This window comes from Podarcis muralis, chromosome 4, assembly GCF_964188315.1.
Source record: "Podarcis muralis chromosome 4, rPodMur119.hap1.1, whole genome shotgun sequence".
Lineage (NCBI taxonomy): Eukaryota > Metazoa > Chordata > Lepidosauria > Squamata > Lacertidae > Podarcis > Podarcis muralis.
The window spans coordinates 6,555,532-6,572,047 of record NC_135658.1 but is presented as its reverse complement, the minus strand read 5'-3'; the positions used below and the strand labels follow the sequence as shown (position 1 = coordinate 6,572,047).

Below are 16,516 nucleotides of genomic sequence, written 5' to 3'. Positions count from 1 at the left end.
CTCTTTTAAAAAGAAGAATGATAAAAGTAGGTATATGGGGGGGGATAAAAAAGATTTAAAAAATTTTTTTTTTTAAAAAAAGGGAGAGAGAGGGGGAGGAGGAAGGGGTTAACAAAAAGGGGGTTAAAAAAAAAGAAAAAAGGGGGGGAAAGGGTAGTTTCTTCCTGTGATCTCCTTTGTCATGCAGCTTTTCGCTGTTTTCCTTGCCGCTGGAGCTCTGGTCGGGCTCAGCCACGTGTTTTTTCGGAGCCTCTTTTCCTTCCCGGTGCTCACCTACCTCTCCTCTTTTTTCCCCGTCGGCAGAGATGGGGGCAGCAGCGGTAAATTTGGGGCTCCTTTTTCTGTCTATCTTTTTCTTCCTCTCTCCCTCTTTGCTTTAGCTCCACTGTTCTCCTGGTTTTGGAGCTCCTCTGGGCTGTTGGGGGGGGTCGGGTGCCTTTCCGGCTCAATCTCAGTCCTGAGGGGGGGGGGTGTTTTGGCTCCTTTGATAGACTCCCGGGCACCCCCGATTCCTCTCCGCTGGCAGTGCTAGCGGCAGCAGTCTTGGGAGCCGGGGAAACGGCCAGACAGCCTTTTACTCTGGCTGGCTTCAGGAGCTCTTTTCTGCTGTTGCAGCCGCCATGCTGCCTCGCCGGAAGTCCCATTATATTCATTTCTGTTACTTAGACTATGTACTACTGATGAAGTCCATGAGAGCGAAACAAGACATTATTCCGAAAATCCTTGCATAGCTGTCAACCTTCCCTTTTTTTGCGGGAAATTCCCTTATTCCAGCGCCGTTTCCCGCTGCTTCCCGCTGATATCCCGGATTGGTAGATATCCTGTAGACTGTCCCCGGGACAGGTGAGGCTGCTGATCCCTTATTTTCAAATCTGAAAGTTGACAGTTATGATTCTTTGTCAAGACTGTGGAACTTGTAGTAGGCTCCAATTTGGACTTTATGAACACATGCGGAACAGAAATTAGCAGACATTTGGTCTTTATGAATGAACTGATTTATTGGGGACTTCCGTCTATATTATTGCACTTTATGTGTTGTTTATGTGCAACATAAACATTTGATATTGTGATAAGATTATATAGAAGAGTATTGTTTATGTGAATGCACAGCCGGTTACGTCTTGTGTGTTTGTCCATTGCAGGAACAGCATTCCTGACCCAGATGTTCACAGGAAGTCCCTAAGATGATTCCCCTTTTAAACAGGATACGTGACCCTAGGCCAGTAGGGTCCTCCTCTCCGGCAGACGGACAACCCCTTCCCCAAAGCCCCTTCCTCCCCCACTTCCCCATGGGGGTCCCCCACACCTCCCATCACTCACCAGGATGGCTTGGGCCGTCTCCTGCTTGGAGCACTTCTGGGTTCAGAGACCCCTGAGCTGAGCTGCCTGGCAGTTCTGAATAACCTCTGGCAGGTACAGCTGATCTTCCTCCAGCAGGTGAAAGGCAAAAGGCTGTCAGTTCCTCACGAAGGGAGGGTTTCTCCACCTCCAAGAGTGCAGAGTGGGGGGCAAGGAGGGCAGATCTGAGTCCCTGCTCTGGTTCTCTCCAATACTCACCCCTGGGAGAGGGATGTGCAACCGCAGCACATCTGCAAAGAGAAGGACGTGGGGACAGGTGAGTCCGTCCCTGAGCACCTGGCAAGGCTATTCCAAGAGTTTTCTCCCAGATTCCAAGTCCTACTGCTGGGGAGGAGGGACATCCCAGGCCTTGGACACTAATGCTGGCCTCCTTCAAACAGAATGTGGCTCCCTAGGCCAGGGGTAGGCAGCTAAGGGCTGGGGGCCGGATGTGGCCCAATCGTCTTCTCAATCTGGCCTGCAGACAATTCGGGAATCAGCGTGTTTTTACATGAGCATAATGTGTCCTTTTATCTAAAATGCCCTCTGGGTTATTCATGGGCCCTGCCTGGTGTTTTTACATGAGTAGAATGTGTGCTTTTATTTAAAATGCATCTCTGCGTTATTTGTGGGGTATAGGAATTGGTTCATCCCCCCCACAGAAATAGGACTATACTTCCTTCTCCTACCTTTATAGTAAACGTCTACGCAATGAAACCGAATTGACCCAAGTTTGCCTTCCTCCATCAACCTCAACTTTGCTCTTCAATTCAAAAGACAACACTTCACGGACCCCAGGTGAAAACACCTGGCCTTTCATTGGTAGAGCTGCCACCACGCCAGTGGCGTTTACCTCAGTGCTGCATGAGGAATGACTGAGGGGGCAGCGAGATGCTTTCAGCCTCAGACGCTTGGTGGGTTCTGAAATAATAATAATCATAATTTTTATTTATACCCCGCCCTCCCCAGCCAAGGCCGGGCTCAGGGCGGCTAACAAGCAATAATAAAAACAAGTTGAATGATTACAACTTAAAAACAAAATTAAAATACAACATTAAAATATTGAAACATTAAAATATTAAAATGTAGCCTCATCGCAGGAGGAGAAAGGAAAAGAAAAAAGAAAGAGAGGGAGGGAATCAAATTGGCACCAAGCCAAAGGCCAGGCGGAACAACTCTGTCTTACAGGCCCTGAGGAAAGAAATCAGATCTTGCAGGGCCCTGGTCTCATGAGGCAGAGCGTTCCACCAGGCCGGAGCCAGAGTTGAAAAGGCCCTCTGGTTGAAGCTATCTACAGTGGTGCCTCGCAAGACGAAATTAATTCGTTCCGCAAGTTTTTTCTTCTTGCGAGTTTTCCGTCTTGCGAAGCACGGTTTCCTATAGGAATGCATTGAAAATCAATTAATGCGTTCCTATGGGGACCGCTTGCCAGGCTGGCGGTGCGGAGAACGGCTTTTCTCCCCACCGCAAGCCTTCAAGACAGGTACGAGAACAGAGGGGAAGGGGCGCAGCGCTTCTCCTCTGTTCCCGGGGCTTGCGGTGGGAGGAGGGTTTTTCCTCCCCACCGCTAACTTTCAGAACAGCATTCTGAATGTTGGCGGTGGGAAGGAAAACCCTCCTCCCACCGCAAGTCTTCAGGACAGCCTTCCGAAGGCTGGCGCGGAGAGAAGGTCTCTCCGCCCCACCGCCCGGCTTCGGAGCAGCCTTCCGAAGCCTGGCAGGGGGGGAGGTCGTCTCCGCCCCACCGCCCGGCTTCAGAGCAGATTTCCGAAGCCTGGCGCGGGGGGGAGGTCGTCTCCGCCCCACTGCCCGGCTTCGGAGCAGCCTTCCGAAGCCTGGCGCGGGGAGAAGGTCTCTCCGTCCCACTGCCCGGCTTCAGAGCAGCCTTCCAAAGCCTGGCAGGCGGGGGGGAGGTCGTCTCCGCCCCACCGCCCGGCTTCGGAGCATCCTTCCGAAGGCTGGCGCGGGGAGAAGGTCTCTCCGCCTCACCGCCCGGCTTCGGAGCATCCTTCCGAAGGCTGGCACGGGGAGAAGGTCTCTCCGCCCCACCGCCCGGCTTCGGAGCATCCTTCCGAAGGCTGGCACGGGGAGAAGGTCTCTCCGCCCCACCGCCCGGCTTCGGAGCATCCTTCCGAAGGCTGGCGCGGGGAGAAGGTCTCTCCGCCCCACCGCCCGGCTTCGGAGCATCCTTCCGAAGGCTGGCACGGGGAGAAGGTCTCTCCGCCCCACCGCCCGGCTTCGAAGCATCCTTCTGAAGGCTGGCGCGGGGAGAAGGTCTCTCCGCCCCACCGCCCGGCTTCGGAGCAGCCTTCCGAAGCCTGGCAGGGGGGGGAGGTCATCTCCGCCCCACCGCCCGGCTTCGGAGCATCCTTCCGAAGGCTGGCGCGGGGAGAAGGTCTCTCCGCCCCACCGCCCGGCTTCGGGGCAGCCTTCCAAAGCCTGGCGGGGGGGGGGGAGGTCGTCTCCGCCCCACCGCCCGGCTTCGGAGCATCCTTCCGAAGGCTGGCGCGGGGAGAAGGTCTCTCCACCCCACCGCCCGGCTTCGGAGCAGCCTTCTGAAGCCTGGCGGGGGGGGAGGTTGTCTCCGCCCCACCGCCCGGCTTCGGAGGAGGTCCAAGGACAGTGAGGAAGACGCGCTGCGCTTCCCCGCTGTCCCAGAGATTTCCCTATGGGCTTTCGTCTTGCGAAGGAAGCCCATAGGGAAATTCGTTTTGCGAAGCGCCTCCAAAACGGAAAACCCTTTCGTCTAGTGGGTTTTCCGTCTTGCGAGGCGTTCATCTTGTGGGGCACCACTGTAACTTCCTTAGGGCCCAGGACCTCTAAGGTGTTGCTATTTATGGACCTTGAGGCTCTCTGTGGGGCATACCGGGAGAGGCGGTCCCGTAGGTACGAGGGTCCTAGGCCGTGAAGGGCTTTAAAGGTCAAAACCAGCACCTTAAATCTGACTCTGTGCTTCACCGGGAGCCAATGCAGCTGGAAAAGCACTGGGTGAATATGCTCCCATGGCAGAGACCCCGTGAGAAGCCTTGCTGCAGCATTCTGCACCCGCTGGAGTTTCTGGGACAGCTTCAAGGGCAGCCCTGCGTAGAGCGAATTACAGTAGTCAAGCCTGGAGATGACCGTCGCATGGATCACTGTGGCCAGGTCAGGGCGGGAAAGGTAAGGACCAACTGCTTGATGCAGTGAGGGTGGAAAAATGTTGCCTTAGCTGTTGCTGTAACCTGCGCCTCCATGGAAAAGGAGGCGTCAAGGATTACACCCAAGCTCTTAACGGAAGGCAATGGCACTAATTGGGCCCCCGCAAGAGAAGGGAGTTGGTCCCTCATCCCCATGCCATCCCAACCCAGCCATAGGACCTCTGTCTTCGAAGGATTTAGTTTCAATCGGCTCACATGAAACCATCCAGCCACAGCTTCCAAGCATCTGGTCAGTGTGTCCGGGGACGAGTCAGTGTGGCTATCCATCAGCAGATAGAGCTGAGTGTCATCAGCATATTGGTGACAGCCCAGCCCAAAGCTCCGGATAATCTGGGCAAGGGGGCGCATAAAGATGTTAAAAAGCATCGGGGAGAGGATTGCGCCCTGCGGCACTCCACACACCAAGGAGTGGCGCGACGACATTTCCCTCCCTAGTGCCACCCTCTGTCCCCGACCAGAGATAAAAGAGCACAGCCAGTTACGGGCTATGCCCTGTATTCCCACATCGGCGAGGCAGTGGTCCAGAAGATCATGATCGACTATGTCAAAGGCTGCTGACAGATCTAAAAGAATCAGCAGCCCCGACCCGCCTTGATCCAGTTGTCTACGGAGATCGTCTGTTAGGGCAACCAGAGCTGTCTCGGTCCCAAAACCAGGACGGAAACCGGACTGAAATGGATCTAAAGTCGATGTTTCCTCCGGAAACCTACCAAGCTGTTCAGGACCCCTCTCTTGATTACCTTACCCACTTCAGAGGGTCTGCCAGACTTACCACAGACTCAGACCACTGCTGTGCCTGACATTCCTCCACTCCACCCACAGCAGCGGATCCAGGGGACTTGGTCTCAATGCCACCTAGGGTCGCACCACAGCCTCAGCAAGAATTGGGTGGCCCCCCGGACTTGGCTACCAGTCCCCGGCGGTCTGGCAGAGTTTCCAAGTGCCCAACTTATTTAAAGGACTATGTTGTGGGACATGTATCACTGTTGGTCTAAGTAAGTGAAATGTAACCGATAATGCTTTTGCACCTAATTGAACCATGCTGTATATAAGGAAAGCATTACGATTGTAACTAACGCCTTATCTCGGTGGGGAGGGGTGTTATGTACTGAAGTTCTCACCCTGGGGCAGCAGGGGGATACTGTAGATAGTTATGCAAATGAAGGATCAAAAGTGATGTTCAGTGATTGGATAGTTTTTGAAAGTTGCTACAGTAACGTTGCACTGGAGCTCTATATAAGCAGGCTGACTGAGCCCTTCAGTTCAGTTCTGTTCTGGCCTCTGAATAAATGTGCTGGTCCAGGGGGGAGGTTACCATGGGGTGAGGTCTAGGACCTGAGTCGAGGGTCCTCCACGGGCGAAGCGGGGTCCACAGCAAGGAGCCGGGCAAGGACAGGAACTCTGGGGGAACCGGACTGGGTGCTGGCTGAAACAGCTCTTCAACGACCGGGCTGACTGGCCTTTATCTTCTCTGAGGCCAGGGGCGGTCCCGGCCCCCAGGAGACCCGCCTCTCCTGGCCTTAAGGCGAGCACTCCTCCTGGGAGAAACCAGTTCCCTTTGCCTCTCTGCCCTGAGCCTCTGCAGTTCAGGAGAGGCTGAAGGGTTACTGGACCCAGGGGGAGACTCACCTGTAGGCACTGAGTCCTCAACCACCCCCGGAGCCAGAGTGGATTCACCTGGTGCCTGCTCCTGAGGATCCGGCACAGGTGCAGGCGCTTCAGAATCAAGGCCCTGCCCCAGTTCAGCCGGCCCTGGAGGCGGGGACTCCTGTGCAGGATGGGATTCCTCCGGTTCAGCCTCTGAATCAGATTCCCAGGCCATCACAATAAACAAGAGCTGTTTGAAGAATCGCTGTGTCGTCTGATATGTTCACCCACAACTTAACACTGCAGGCCAGATTCATGACCCTGGTGGGCTGGATACGGCCCAGGGAACACAGTTTGAGGACCCCTGGTCTACACTGACTGGCAGCAGCTCCCCAGATTTTCAGGCAGGGATTTTGTCCAGCCCTTGCAGGAGATGTCAGGGGTTGACCCTGAGACATTCTGCATGCCAAGCAGATGCTCTAGGGCTCCCCATATTTCCCTGCACTTTCAACATTATGCTATTAGCAAGCGTGGAGATTCTACCTGCCTCTTTTGAAAGGAGAACACTCACCTGATCAATAGTAATAGTGATAATAATAATTAATAATTTATACCCCTCTGGGCGGCTTCCAACAAAATATTAAAATATAATAGTCCATCAAATATTAAAAGCTTCCCTAAACATAATAACAACAACCATCCATTTTCAGACCATTGAATTAGCAATTAAGCATTTCTGGAAAGGGAAATGGCATACTTTTGTTGCGTGCATAAGCGTGCATAAGAAAGTATTACTCATTTATGATGAGAATGGGATTTATTTATTTTGAACTTTGCTTGGTTCCTCCTTGGTAGCCAGTGTGATTCTTTCAGCAGGGCTAGAACTCAGGACCCGCTGCCTTGAGGGACATCTAAGAGCAGTTGGGCAGGGGAAAGGTCTCCCTTGGGAGGTGGTGGGAGGTGGACACTCAGGTTACCACCAACTCCTCCCTCAACCCCTCCTTTCTGTAATGTATGCATGATGTTTCTGGGGGTGGGCTTGACCTAGAGGAGGGGAATTTCAAAAGTTTTTATAAGACCTGGCACACTATTTTTCTTTGTCTTTCCTCTCACCTGCAAGTGAGGGGAGCACCCTGTCGAGACAGTCTTTCTTCAATAAAGACCAAGCCTACAGGCTGCTGATTTGCTTCAATTTACTCTGGTTGGTGTCTTTACTTTTTGTCCAAGGGAGCCCTCGGATTTTTCCGGTAACACTGCCAAGGGAGAGAGGGCTGAGCTGGAGGGACTCGGCTTGGCAAGGGTTAAAGGGAACTGAGCTGCCTTCCTAGAGAGGACAGGAAGCAAGGGGGGGCAGGTCCTCCAGAGCCAAGGCCCCTCCCTCCCCAGTCCTTTCCTGCAAGGAAGGGGGGGGGTGTTGCTTTGGTGTCTCTGCTGCAAGGGCTGCATCGCTGCCCCCTCCTGGGATCTGGTGAGTCCATAGCTGTCAACCTTCAGATGTGAAAATAAGGGATCAGCAGCCTCGAAAATAAGGGATCAGCAGCCTTGAAAATAAGGGATCAGCAGCCTCACCTATCTCCCAATCCGGGATAGCAGCAGGAAGCAGCGGGAAACGGCGCTGGAATAAGGGAATTTCCCACAAAAAAGGGAAGGTTGCTAGCTATGGGTGAGTCTCCTCTCTCTCTCCCCAGAGGGTGGAGTGGGGAGACGGTGGGGGGTCCCAGGGCTGCAGCAGGGGAGGGGGCCTGGGGAGCCTGATCTGCTTCTGCAGGGGGGGACCCCAAGTCAGGGAGGAGAGGGTCCTGCCAGGGAGGGGCCAGGTATGCAACACACTCCTTCCTGCAGATCAGAGGATCCCTGACTCCCATGAAATCTCCCTTTTTAAAACAAAGGAGTCCCTGGGACTTTAACTCTGTGTGACATCGCTCAGCCTCATTGCACTACAAAGGAAACATGTGCAAATGGTTTTCCAAAGCTGGAGGAGGAGGTGGACTAGCCCCCTCCCAAAAAAAATAACCCCACAGGGAGGAAGGAAGTTAAGGTGGGAGAGAAAGGTCAGGAATAAAGAGAGGGATCCCAGCCCATAGTCTGGCTGCTGCATTGCAAACCAGTTTGTGTTAAGCTATCTAATAGAACAACCAAAAAATCAAGGGAGATGTCTTTGGCTCCGCCCACTTGGCCCTCTGGGGGTTGGCCAGATACATTCCTGGCCCTCGGAAGAGAGAAAAAGAGATCTCACCCCATGAATCTGTCTGGACAGTGGCAGAGATTGCAGAAAAGGAGACAGAAGCAGGGAGTGGAGGTGGGGTGAGGGTGGGGCTGGGGAGCAACTCCTGAGGACCCCCAGGTCAGGACCCCCACTAGAGAGAAGCATCCATTTATCACAAGATACAAATAACTCCCTTGTCATTCAGTTCTGACTTCATGCATTGACTGGAAGGATGGAGAAACCAGGTTGATTAATCTGACAGAAATCCCTTCAGTTGCCTCCACATTCTGCATTGCTTAAAGGCTAGAGACTTATTTCTTCTCCTCTTCCTCCTCCTCTTGTTCCTAGCAAGGAGCATCATGCTTGCTCAGGGAACCATTCCCCCCCCCCCTCCTACATATTTTGTAACAGAACAATGCATTTGCTTTGTAGGATTTGCTAGAGCTTCTCATTAAGACGGACAGAACTTGGCAGAAGACCAAAGGGTTCCTTCCAATCTCTTAGAGGCTCCCTCAGAGCACAGATGGATGAGCAAGACTCAGCTGGCCCTGAAGCAGGAAGAGGCCATGCCATCCAAACTAGAAGCAGTGGGGGATTCTGGGAAAACTCTGTGCACAATATCCTGGGTGAGGAGGACACCCTCCGCTCAGAGGTGCAGAGCCAGCAGTTGAGGCAGTTCTGCTGCCAGGAGGCCAAAGGACCCCGAGAAGTTTGCAGCCGACTCTACCACCTTGACCATCAGTGGCTGAAGCCAGAAAGGCACACGAGAGCTGAGATGATGGACCTGGTGATCTTGGAGCAGTTCTTGGCTGTCCTTCCCCTGGAGATGGAGGGCTGGGTGAGGGACTGCGGAGCGGAGACCAGTTCCCAGGCGGTGGCCCTGGCCGAAGGTTTCCTCCTGAGTCAGGCAGAGGAGAGAAAGCAGGTGAGAGAGACTTTCCTCTGGATACTCCCAAGGGGTTCCAAACAGGACAGAGAACATCCCATAATGGTCTGCTGATGGCCCATCCTTTTTTTGGGAAAGTATCCATGGAATGAGATCTCACACCCTTCAAGTCTTTGTTATTCTCTTTCTAGCATTTCTCCCCATTCTCTGTTTTGAATCCTTGTTTCTTTCTCAGGGAAAGGATCTCTTTGCAGAAATGGACCTGGATTCCTGTGAGGCAGAGAGGCCTCCGTTGGACACCAGAGAGAGGCCACTGGGTAAGGAGGAAGGTGGCTTTTCTCCATTTGGTCTCTTTCTGTTGGTTTTCCAATTCATCTGAGGGTTCTTTTCACCTTGTTTTGGGGAGAGACGGTTGGGAAGAAGGGTCCAGAGGAGGGGAGATGTATTTCTGCACAAACAAACATATGAAATGGGCACAAACGTCCAAATGCTCTCAGCAGGTAAAGCTTTCTCAAAGGCCCATCTGTAGTTAGAGATGCCCTGTTTCACCTGTGAGAGAAGCAGGCACTCCTGGCGTCCTGTTTACCTTTTGTCTCTTGCAGGTGACAGAATGATGCCGGCAAGACCTCCTGATCTGTCTTTTCATGGGGGCAGAAGGGAAACAGCGGCTGTGGAACCAGATCAGGTCAGGGGAAGCTGCCTTGTGGCGACAGAGACCGAGGGATGGAGCAATGTCATGGACTGGTTGGGCACAGAGGAATGGTGGGAGGAAGCAGCTGGGGAACCAGGAAGGGAAGACGGCTGAGAGCCCAAGAAGTGGAGGTAGAAGAAGGATGGGCGGTTAGAGGGGGGAAAGGGAGAAGGCTGGGGAGAGGAGGTGTCAGAAGCTGAAAGGCTAACAGGGCTTACTGAGCTGGGAGACTCTGTGGCAGAATGCAGTGCAGAATCAGAGGCAGAAGAGGAAGGAGGCGAGTGGGAGAGGAAGGTTGGGAGGCAGAGGTGAGTCAGGATAAGGATGCCAGAAGCCCCCCTCCCTGCTCGTCTCTCAGAGCCAGGAGACCCCCTGCAATGCAGGAATCTCTGCTAGATCATCCAAGACAGATGGCCATTCAAAATAGGCTTATTTTATTTCTAGATTGATCACTGAATGCTAAAATTGTTTTCTAAGCAGTGGACAAATGAGAACAAATAGTGGCCTGGATTCAACTAACCAGCCCCATCGGATGCAAAATGGGGCCTGCCTCCCATTCCTCCCCCTCCCCATTCCTCCATGAATCCCTTGAATTTGGCTCTAGGGCATTGGGAGGGAACTCCCCAGAACAGCCCAGGAGGAGAGGAGAAAGTGGATCCTTCCATTGGGGAAACTGGAATGCTTGCCTAGGCAGAATGACTTGAAAAACAGAATGTGGAGTACCACCTATTGCACAAAGACAAATACCCATTATTAAAACTTAAAATTAGCATCCATATTTAAAATGTGCAGCAAAGCAATCCTATTGAAACAACACCACAATGTACAGGAAGGAAACAACAGAGCATTATGTAGCAGATCATATTTCTGCTGTCTCAGAGGAGGACATTTCCCTTTTTCTTTTAGGGTCCAGTGTGCTTTGAAGATGTCGCTGTTTGTTTCACGGACGAGGAGTGGGCGTTGCTGGATCCTGACCAGAGAGCTCTGCATAAGGACGTCATGGAGGAGAATCGTGGGATCGTGGCCTCTCTTGGTAAGGCTCCCTGTGGGATCGTCATATCTGCCTGGAAATTCAAAACATACCTTATGTGACCAACGTCATATATTTTCACAGAGCTCAACAGCGCCCCCTACAACACCTGGGAACACCCCCACAATAAAGAGTAACTTACAGTTTTTTCTTTGAACAATCTTCCTCAAATTATTCCTTTTTCTACCATGATTGGGCTGCTTTCAACTGCCCAGGCCATCTTAAATGTCAGCTTCAGAATTGTTAGGAAAGATAGTAGCTTCAGGTTTCCTGTTTTTGTTTTTGCTCCTGTCAGTCTTGGGTTGACCAAAGAAACGACTGACATTGGAGATGGAGGGGATGCCATGACTGGGCCAAACAAAATTCATCCCAGAGAAGAAGAGCTAGGCTTATTGAATTTCAGGTAGAAGTAGCAGTGGTGGTGTTGATGATGATGATGATACAGTGGTAACTCGGTTTACAAACTTTCCGGAACAGGACTATTCTTAAATCAAGGTACCACTGTAGTAATAATAATAATTTATATTTATACCCTGCCCATCTGGCTGGGTTGCCCCAGCCACTTTGGGCAGCTTCCAACACACATATAAACATGAAACATAAATAATAATAATCTGATTCCAAATAAAAGAACATTAACTTTAAAATGAACAACTTCTCCTAGTGGCCGAAATTGTGGAAACCTTCTGTGAAAAGTGTATTTCTGAGGTTTGATGGCTCCTAACACCACTTTTGTGTGGAGTAATACCATAAAATTATATAGCAATGGAAAGATAATTTAATGTTGAATGTAATGCGATGACTTTTATGAAGGAGTATTTATTAGAACAGCAGTCATAAAGAAAAAACGTGAAACCTTTGGTAACCATTGGTAACCTTTAGCTTTAATTACAGCCTTACAACGCTTTCCCATGAAGTGAACCAAGTTTTTAGTTCTGCAGCTGTAAGAATGTGAAACCAAGAATGAATTATTGTCTCTGTTAATTGGGCTTTATTGCTGGGTTGCTTCTGAATAACAAGTTTCTTTAGTGTGGGCTATTCCCAGGCCATTCCAGCAGTGAAATATCATTATCTTGAAAGCACCTTTTGCACACAGCAACAACACGACATAGAGCTGAATCCTGTTGAAAATATATAAATGCTTCGGTATCTGGGAAAAGATCACTTGCGGAACACTTCAGTTTGGGCTCACGTATTTCGTTTATGCATTTTTCCGCATTTATATTCCCATTAATGACGCAAATTCTGCCCACACCTTTTGCTGCCATACAACCCCAGATCATCACACTGTCTGGGTGTTTCACGGTCAGTGTAATGCAAGTAGGATGTAAATGTTATCTGATTCTTCTCCTCGGGTATTTCATGCCATCACTACCAAGCAAGGAGATTTGGGTCTCATCGCTCCAAATAACACCGCCCCATTGTTCCACTGTCCAGTTAACATGGGTTTCATCTTTTCAACCTTTGAAGGAGAGATAACGATGGCTTTTTCTAAGAATTCTAACATTTAGACCAGTCCTTGCACTCAACTTCCCATTACATTGCACCATGTCATCTTGTATACACCCAGATGATTTTCTTCTGTCATGTAGGCACAGTCTCTCCACTCGTCCATCGTCACTTTTGTAGTGACTGAGTCTCCTTATAAAAAGGTAAAGGTACCCCTGCCCATACGGGCCAGTCTTGACAGACTCTAGGGTTGTGCGCCCATCTCACTCAAGAGGCCGGGGGCCAGCGCTGTCCGGAGACACTTCCGGGTCACGTGGCCAGCGTGACATCGCTGCTCTGGCGAGCCAGAGCTGCACACGGAAACGCCGTTTACCTTCCCGCTAGTAATCGGTCCCTATTTATCTACTTGCACCCGGGAGTGCTTTCGAACTGCTAGGTTGGCAAGCACTGGGACCGAACAACGGGAGCGCACCCCGCCGCGGGGATTCGAACCGTCGACCTTTCGATCGGCAAGCCCTAGGCGCTGAGGCTTTTACCCACAGCGCCACCCGCGTCCCTGAGTCTCCTTATACCTCTTCAAAAATATAGAAAGGCCAACTTTGGTTAAGTTTTCCCCAATCTCTCTTCTAATTTCTTCATAACTGTAGCCTTGCTCACTTAATAGTACAATCTTACATCACTTTCTGGGGACCACTCAACTCCTTGTGCCATTTCTGTATTTTATTATGTCTTACACCCTCACTAAATGAAAGAACACAATAAACCAACCAACTTGATAGCAATCACATAACACACTGACAAAAGTCAACCAAAGCAAGTTGTGCTTCCTTTTTCAGGTTATTTGGCTATAACGTTTGATAGAATACGGGTAATTGAACAAACTTTCTTGGATTGCATTCTTGATTGCATTTTTGATCGAATTATCTTTCCATTGATATATAATTTTATGACATTACTCCAAATGAAGCGGTGTTATAAGCCATAAAAACTCTGAAATACACTTTTTTCCAAAAGTCTTTCACAATTTTGACCACTGCTTTATATAAACAAAGCAACATTCAACAACTCATCCGAATCTCATATTAAACAAACAACACAGGTAATGAACACACACGCAACTCCCTTCAGTTCTTCTCCATTTGCTCCTGAGGCTCAAATCCCTTTTTGTCCCCAATGCAGATTGTGATGAATTGGAAATCGAGAACAAAGGTGACCACGAAAAAATCCCCAGAGAGGAGAAGCCACAAAAAAATTTGGAGTGTGGAGAAAGCTGCAGTCAGAGCTCCAATTCCACCTCCCATCAACAAAATCTCATTGAAAAGAAACTCTATCAGTGCATGGGATGTGGAAAGAGCTTCACTCATAGCTCCTCTCTCACTTCCCATCAAAGAATTCATACAGGAGAGAAACCCTATCAGTGTGTGGAATGTGGAAAGAGCTTCAGAAAGAGCTCCGATCTCATTTCTCATCAAAGAATTCATATAGGGGAGAAACCCTATCAGTGTGTGGAATGTGGAAAGAGCTTCACTGATAGCTCCACTCTCACTAACCATCAAAGAATTCATACAGGGGAGAAACCCTATCAGTGTGTGGAATGTGGAAAGCGCTTCAGTCGGAGCTCCAATCTCACTTCCCATCAAAGAATTCATACAGGGGAGAAACCCTATCAGTGTGTGGAATGTGGAAAGAGCTTCACTCATAGCTCCCATCTCACTTCCCACCAAAGAATTCATACAGGGGAGAAACCCTATCCGTGCGTAGAATGTGGAAAGAGCTTCAGTCAGAGCTCCTCTCTCACTTCTCATCAAAGAATTCATAAAGGAGAGAAACCCTATCAGTGTGTGGAATGTGGAAAGGGCTTCAGTCGGATCTCCACTCTCACTTCCCATCGAAGAATTCATACAGGGGAGAAACCCTATCCGTGCATAGAATGTGGAAAGAGCTTCACTGATAGCTCCTCTCTCACTTCCCATCAAAGAATTCATACAGGGGAGAAACCCTATCAGTGTGTGGAATGTGGAAGAAGCTTCATTAGAAACTCCGATCTTACTTCCCATCAAAGAATTCATACAGGGGAGAAACCCTATCAGTGTGTGGAATGTGGAAAGAGCTTCACTCACAGCCACCGTCTCACTTCCCATCAAAGAATTCATACAGGGGAGAAACCCTATCAGTGTGTGGAATGTGGAAAGAGCTTCACATGTAGCTCCTCTCTCACTTCCCATCAAAGAACTCATACAGAGGAGAAACCCTATCAGTGCTTTGAATGTGGAAAGAGCTTCACTGATAGCTCCCATCTCACTTCCCATCAAAGAATTCATACAGGGGAGAAACCCTATCAGTGTGTGGAATGTGGAAAGAGCTTCAGTCAAAGCTCCCATCTCACTTCCCATCAAAGAATTCATACAGGGGAGAAACCCTATCAGTGTGTGGAATGTGGAAAGAGCTTCAGTCAAAGCTCCCATCTCACTTCCCATCAAAGAATTCATAGGGGGAGAAACCCTATCAGTGTGTAGAATGTGAAAAGAGCTTCAGTCAGAGCTCCGATCTCACTTCCCATCAAATAATTCATACAGGGGAGAAACCTTATCGGTGTGCGGAATGTGGAAAGAGCTTCACTGTTAGCTCTAAACTCACTTCCCACCAAAGAATCCATACAAAGGTGGGAAAAACCATTATACAGCTTTAGGGGCCAGGCAAATCCACACCTTTTTAACCAGGCCTTTTTCTTATTGACATCTAATGCTATTTTAACACGTGATGTTTTGTGTTTTTATGTTATGTTCTAAGTATTCTGAGACTTGTGGGTGTAGGGAATAAAGCCACTCTTAAATTACTAGGGGTCTTTGGCCCCCCATAAAATATATGTGTTTGCTTGGTACATTTACCGTATTTTTCGCCCCAAAGGACGCACCTAGGTTTTTGGGGGGGGGATTATTTTTTTTTTTCCCAGGCACAGGGCTAGCGCGGGGGAAGCTCGAGCTTCCCCTGACCCCAGCCCCCAGAAGATCCTGCTAACCGCAAGCCTAGGGAGCCGCACTGGTCTCCCCAGGCTTGCGGACAGCTGTGCGAAGCCCGGGCGCGCTGAGGCTTCCTAATGCAGGCAGCTCTGCGCGACTCTCCAGAGGCTGGCGCGGCTTGGCGCCGGGCTCCGAAGGGTCGTGCAGAGCTGCGCAGACCCCGGGAGGGCAGGCAGCTCTGCGCGACCCTCCGGAGGCCGGCGCGGCTTGGCGCCGGGCTCCGGAGGGATGCGCAGAGCTGCACAGAGCCCGGGAGGGCAGGCAGTTCTGTGCGACCCTTTGGAGGCGCCGGGCTCTGGAGGTTTGCGCAGAGCTTCCTGAAGCCTGGAGAGCGAGAGCCTCTCGCTCTCCAGGCTTCAGCGAAACCCTGTATTCGCCCCATAGGACGCACCCACATTTCCCCTTCATTTTTGGAGGGGGAAAAGTGCGTCCTATAGGGCAAAAAATACGGTATATGCCTTTGTGTAAATCTTAAGAGACTTGCATGTCAGGCCTCTTAAGGCTATTTGCAAGTGTAGCAGTGCACATAGCTGGACATAGGATATCACATAAAAAAATAACACATGTTGCATTTTGTTCTAAATTACTTGTGGCATTCTAGCACTTTGGGAGAAACATTCTCAATAGTGGTCTATGCTTTACACTTAGCGAGAAGGTCAAATAATGAGTGAAAAATGCAGTTTGTTTTGTTTCTGCTTTTTTTGTGTGTTCCCAGGTGTCAAACTAGCTCTCGTCTGGTCTCACACCTCCATCATATCACAGCAGCAACAATCCCTGGCGAATCCCCATAGGGGTTTCATATTGACCATGTCACCTTGTAGTGGCACAGGTTTGGACATTTCTTGAGAGAGATGTCTTTGCCTTGGCCTTTCTATGGGATTTTTTTTTATTAGAGGCTCTGGTTTTGCACGCTAGGGAAGTTGCTCAGTTGTTCCTAAGGGACCAAAAAGCTAACTGCAGCCTGGGTACACTTGCCCAATTCCAACGGAGTCCAATTAGAATTTATATAGCCCCATGGCTCGCCGATGTGGATTTCTGGTCGCACTTGGTGGCAGCGGTCGGCCTGGGCCTTGTACGCATCCTTGGCCTGGTGCAGTTGCTCCATCAATAGT

The 16,516-nt window shown here is 50.3% G+C and overlaps 2 protein-coding genes across 2 annotated transcripts in view; both read left to right on the top strand.

Moving 5' to 3' along the window:
- Positions 1-7,501: 7,501 nt before the first annotated feature.
- Positions 7,502-16,516, top strand: part of LOC114595489 (uncharacterized) — a 48,126-nt gene continuing 39,111 nt past the window's right edge. The window contains exon 1 of the mRNA XM_077928052.1: positions 7,502-7,590. The gene's annotated coding sequence lies outside the window, so the exon portion shown is untranslated. The remainder of the gene's footprint in view (positions 7,591-16,516) is intronic.
- LOC144327641 (uncharacterized) lies at positions 7,585-15,246 on the top strand. Its single transcript, XM_077928063.1, has 6 exons — positions 7,585-7,785; positions 8,761-9,253; positions 9,450-9,531; positions 9,817-9,899; positions 10,812-10,938; positions 13,564-15,246. The coding sequence occupies exons 2-6, from the start codon at positions 8,852-8,854 to the stop codon at positions 14,898-14,900; spliced, it is 2,031 nt and encodes a 676-aa protein (XP_077784189.1). The 5' UTR covers positions 7,585-7,785; positions 8,761-8,851; the 3' UTR covers positions 14,901-15,246.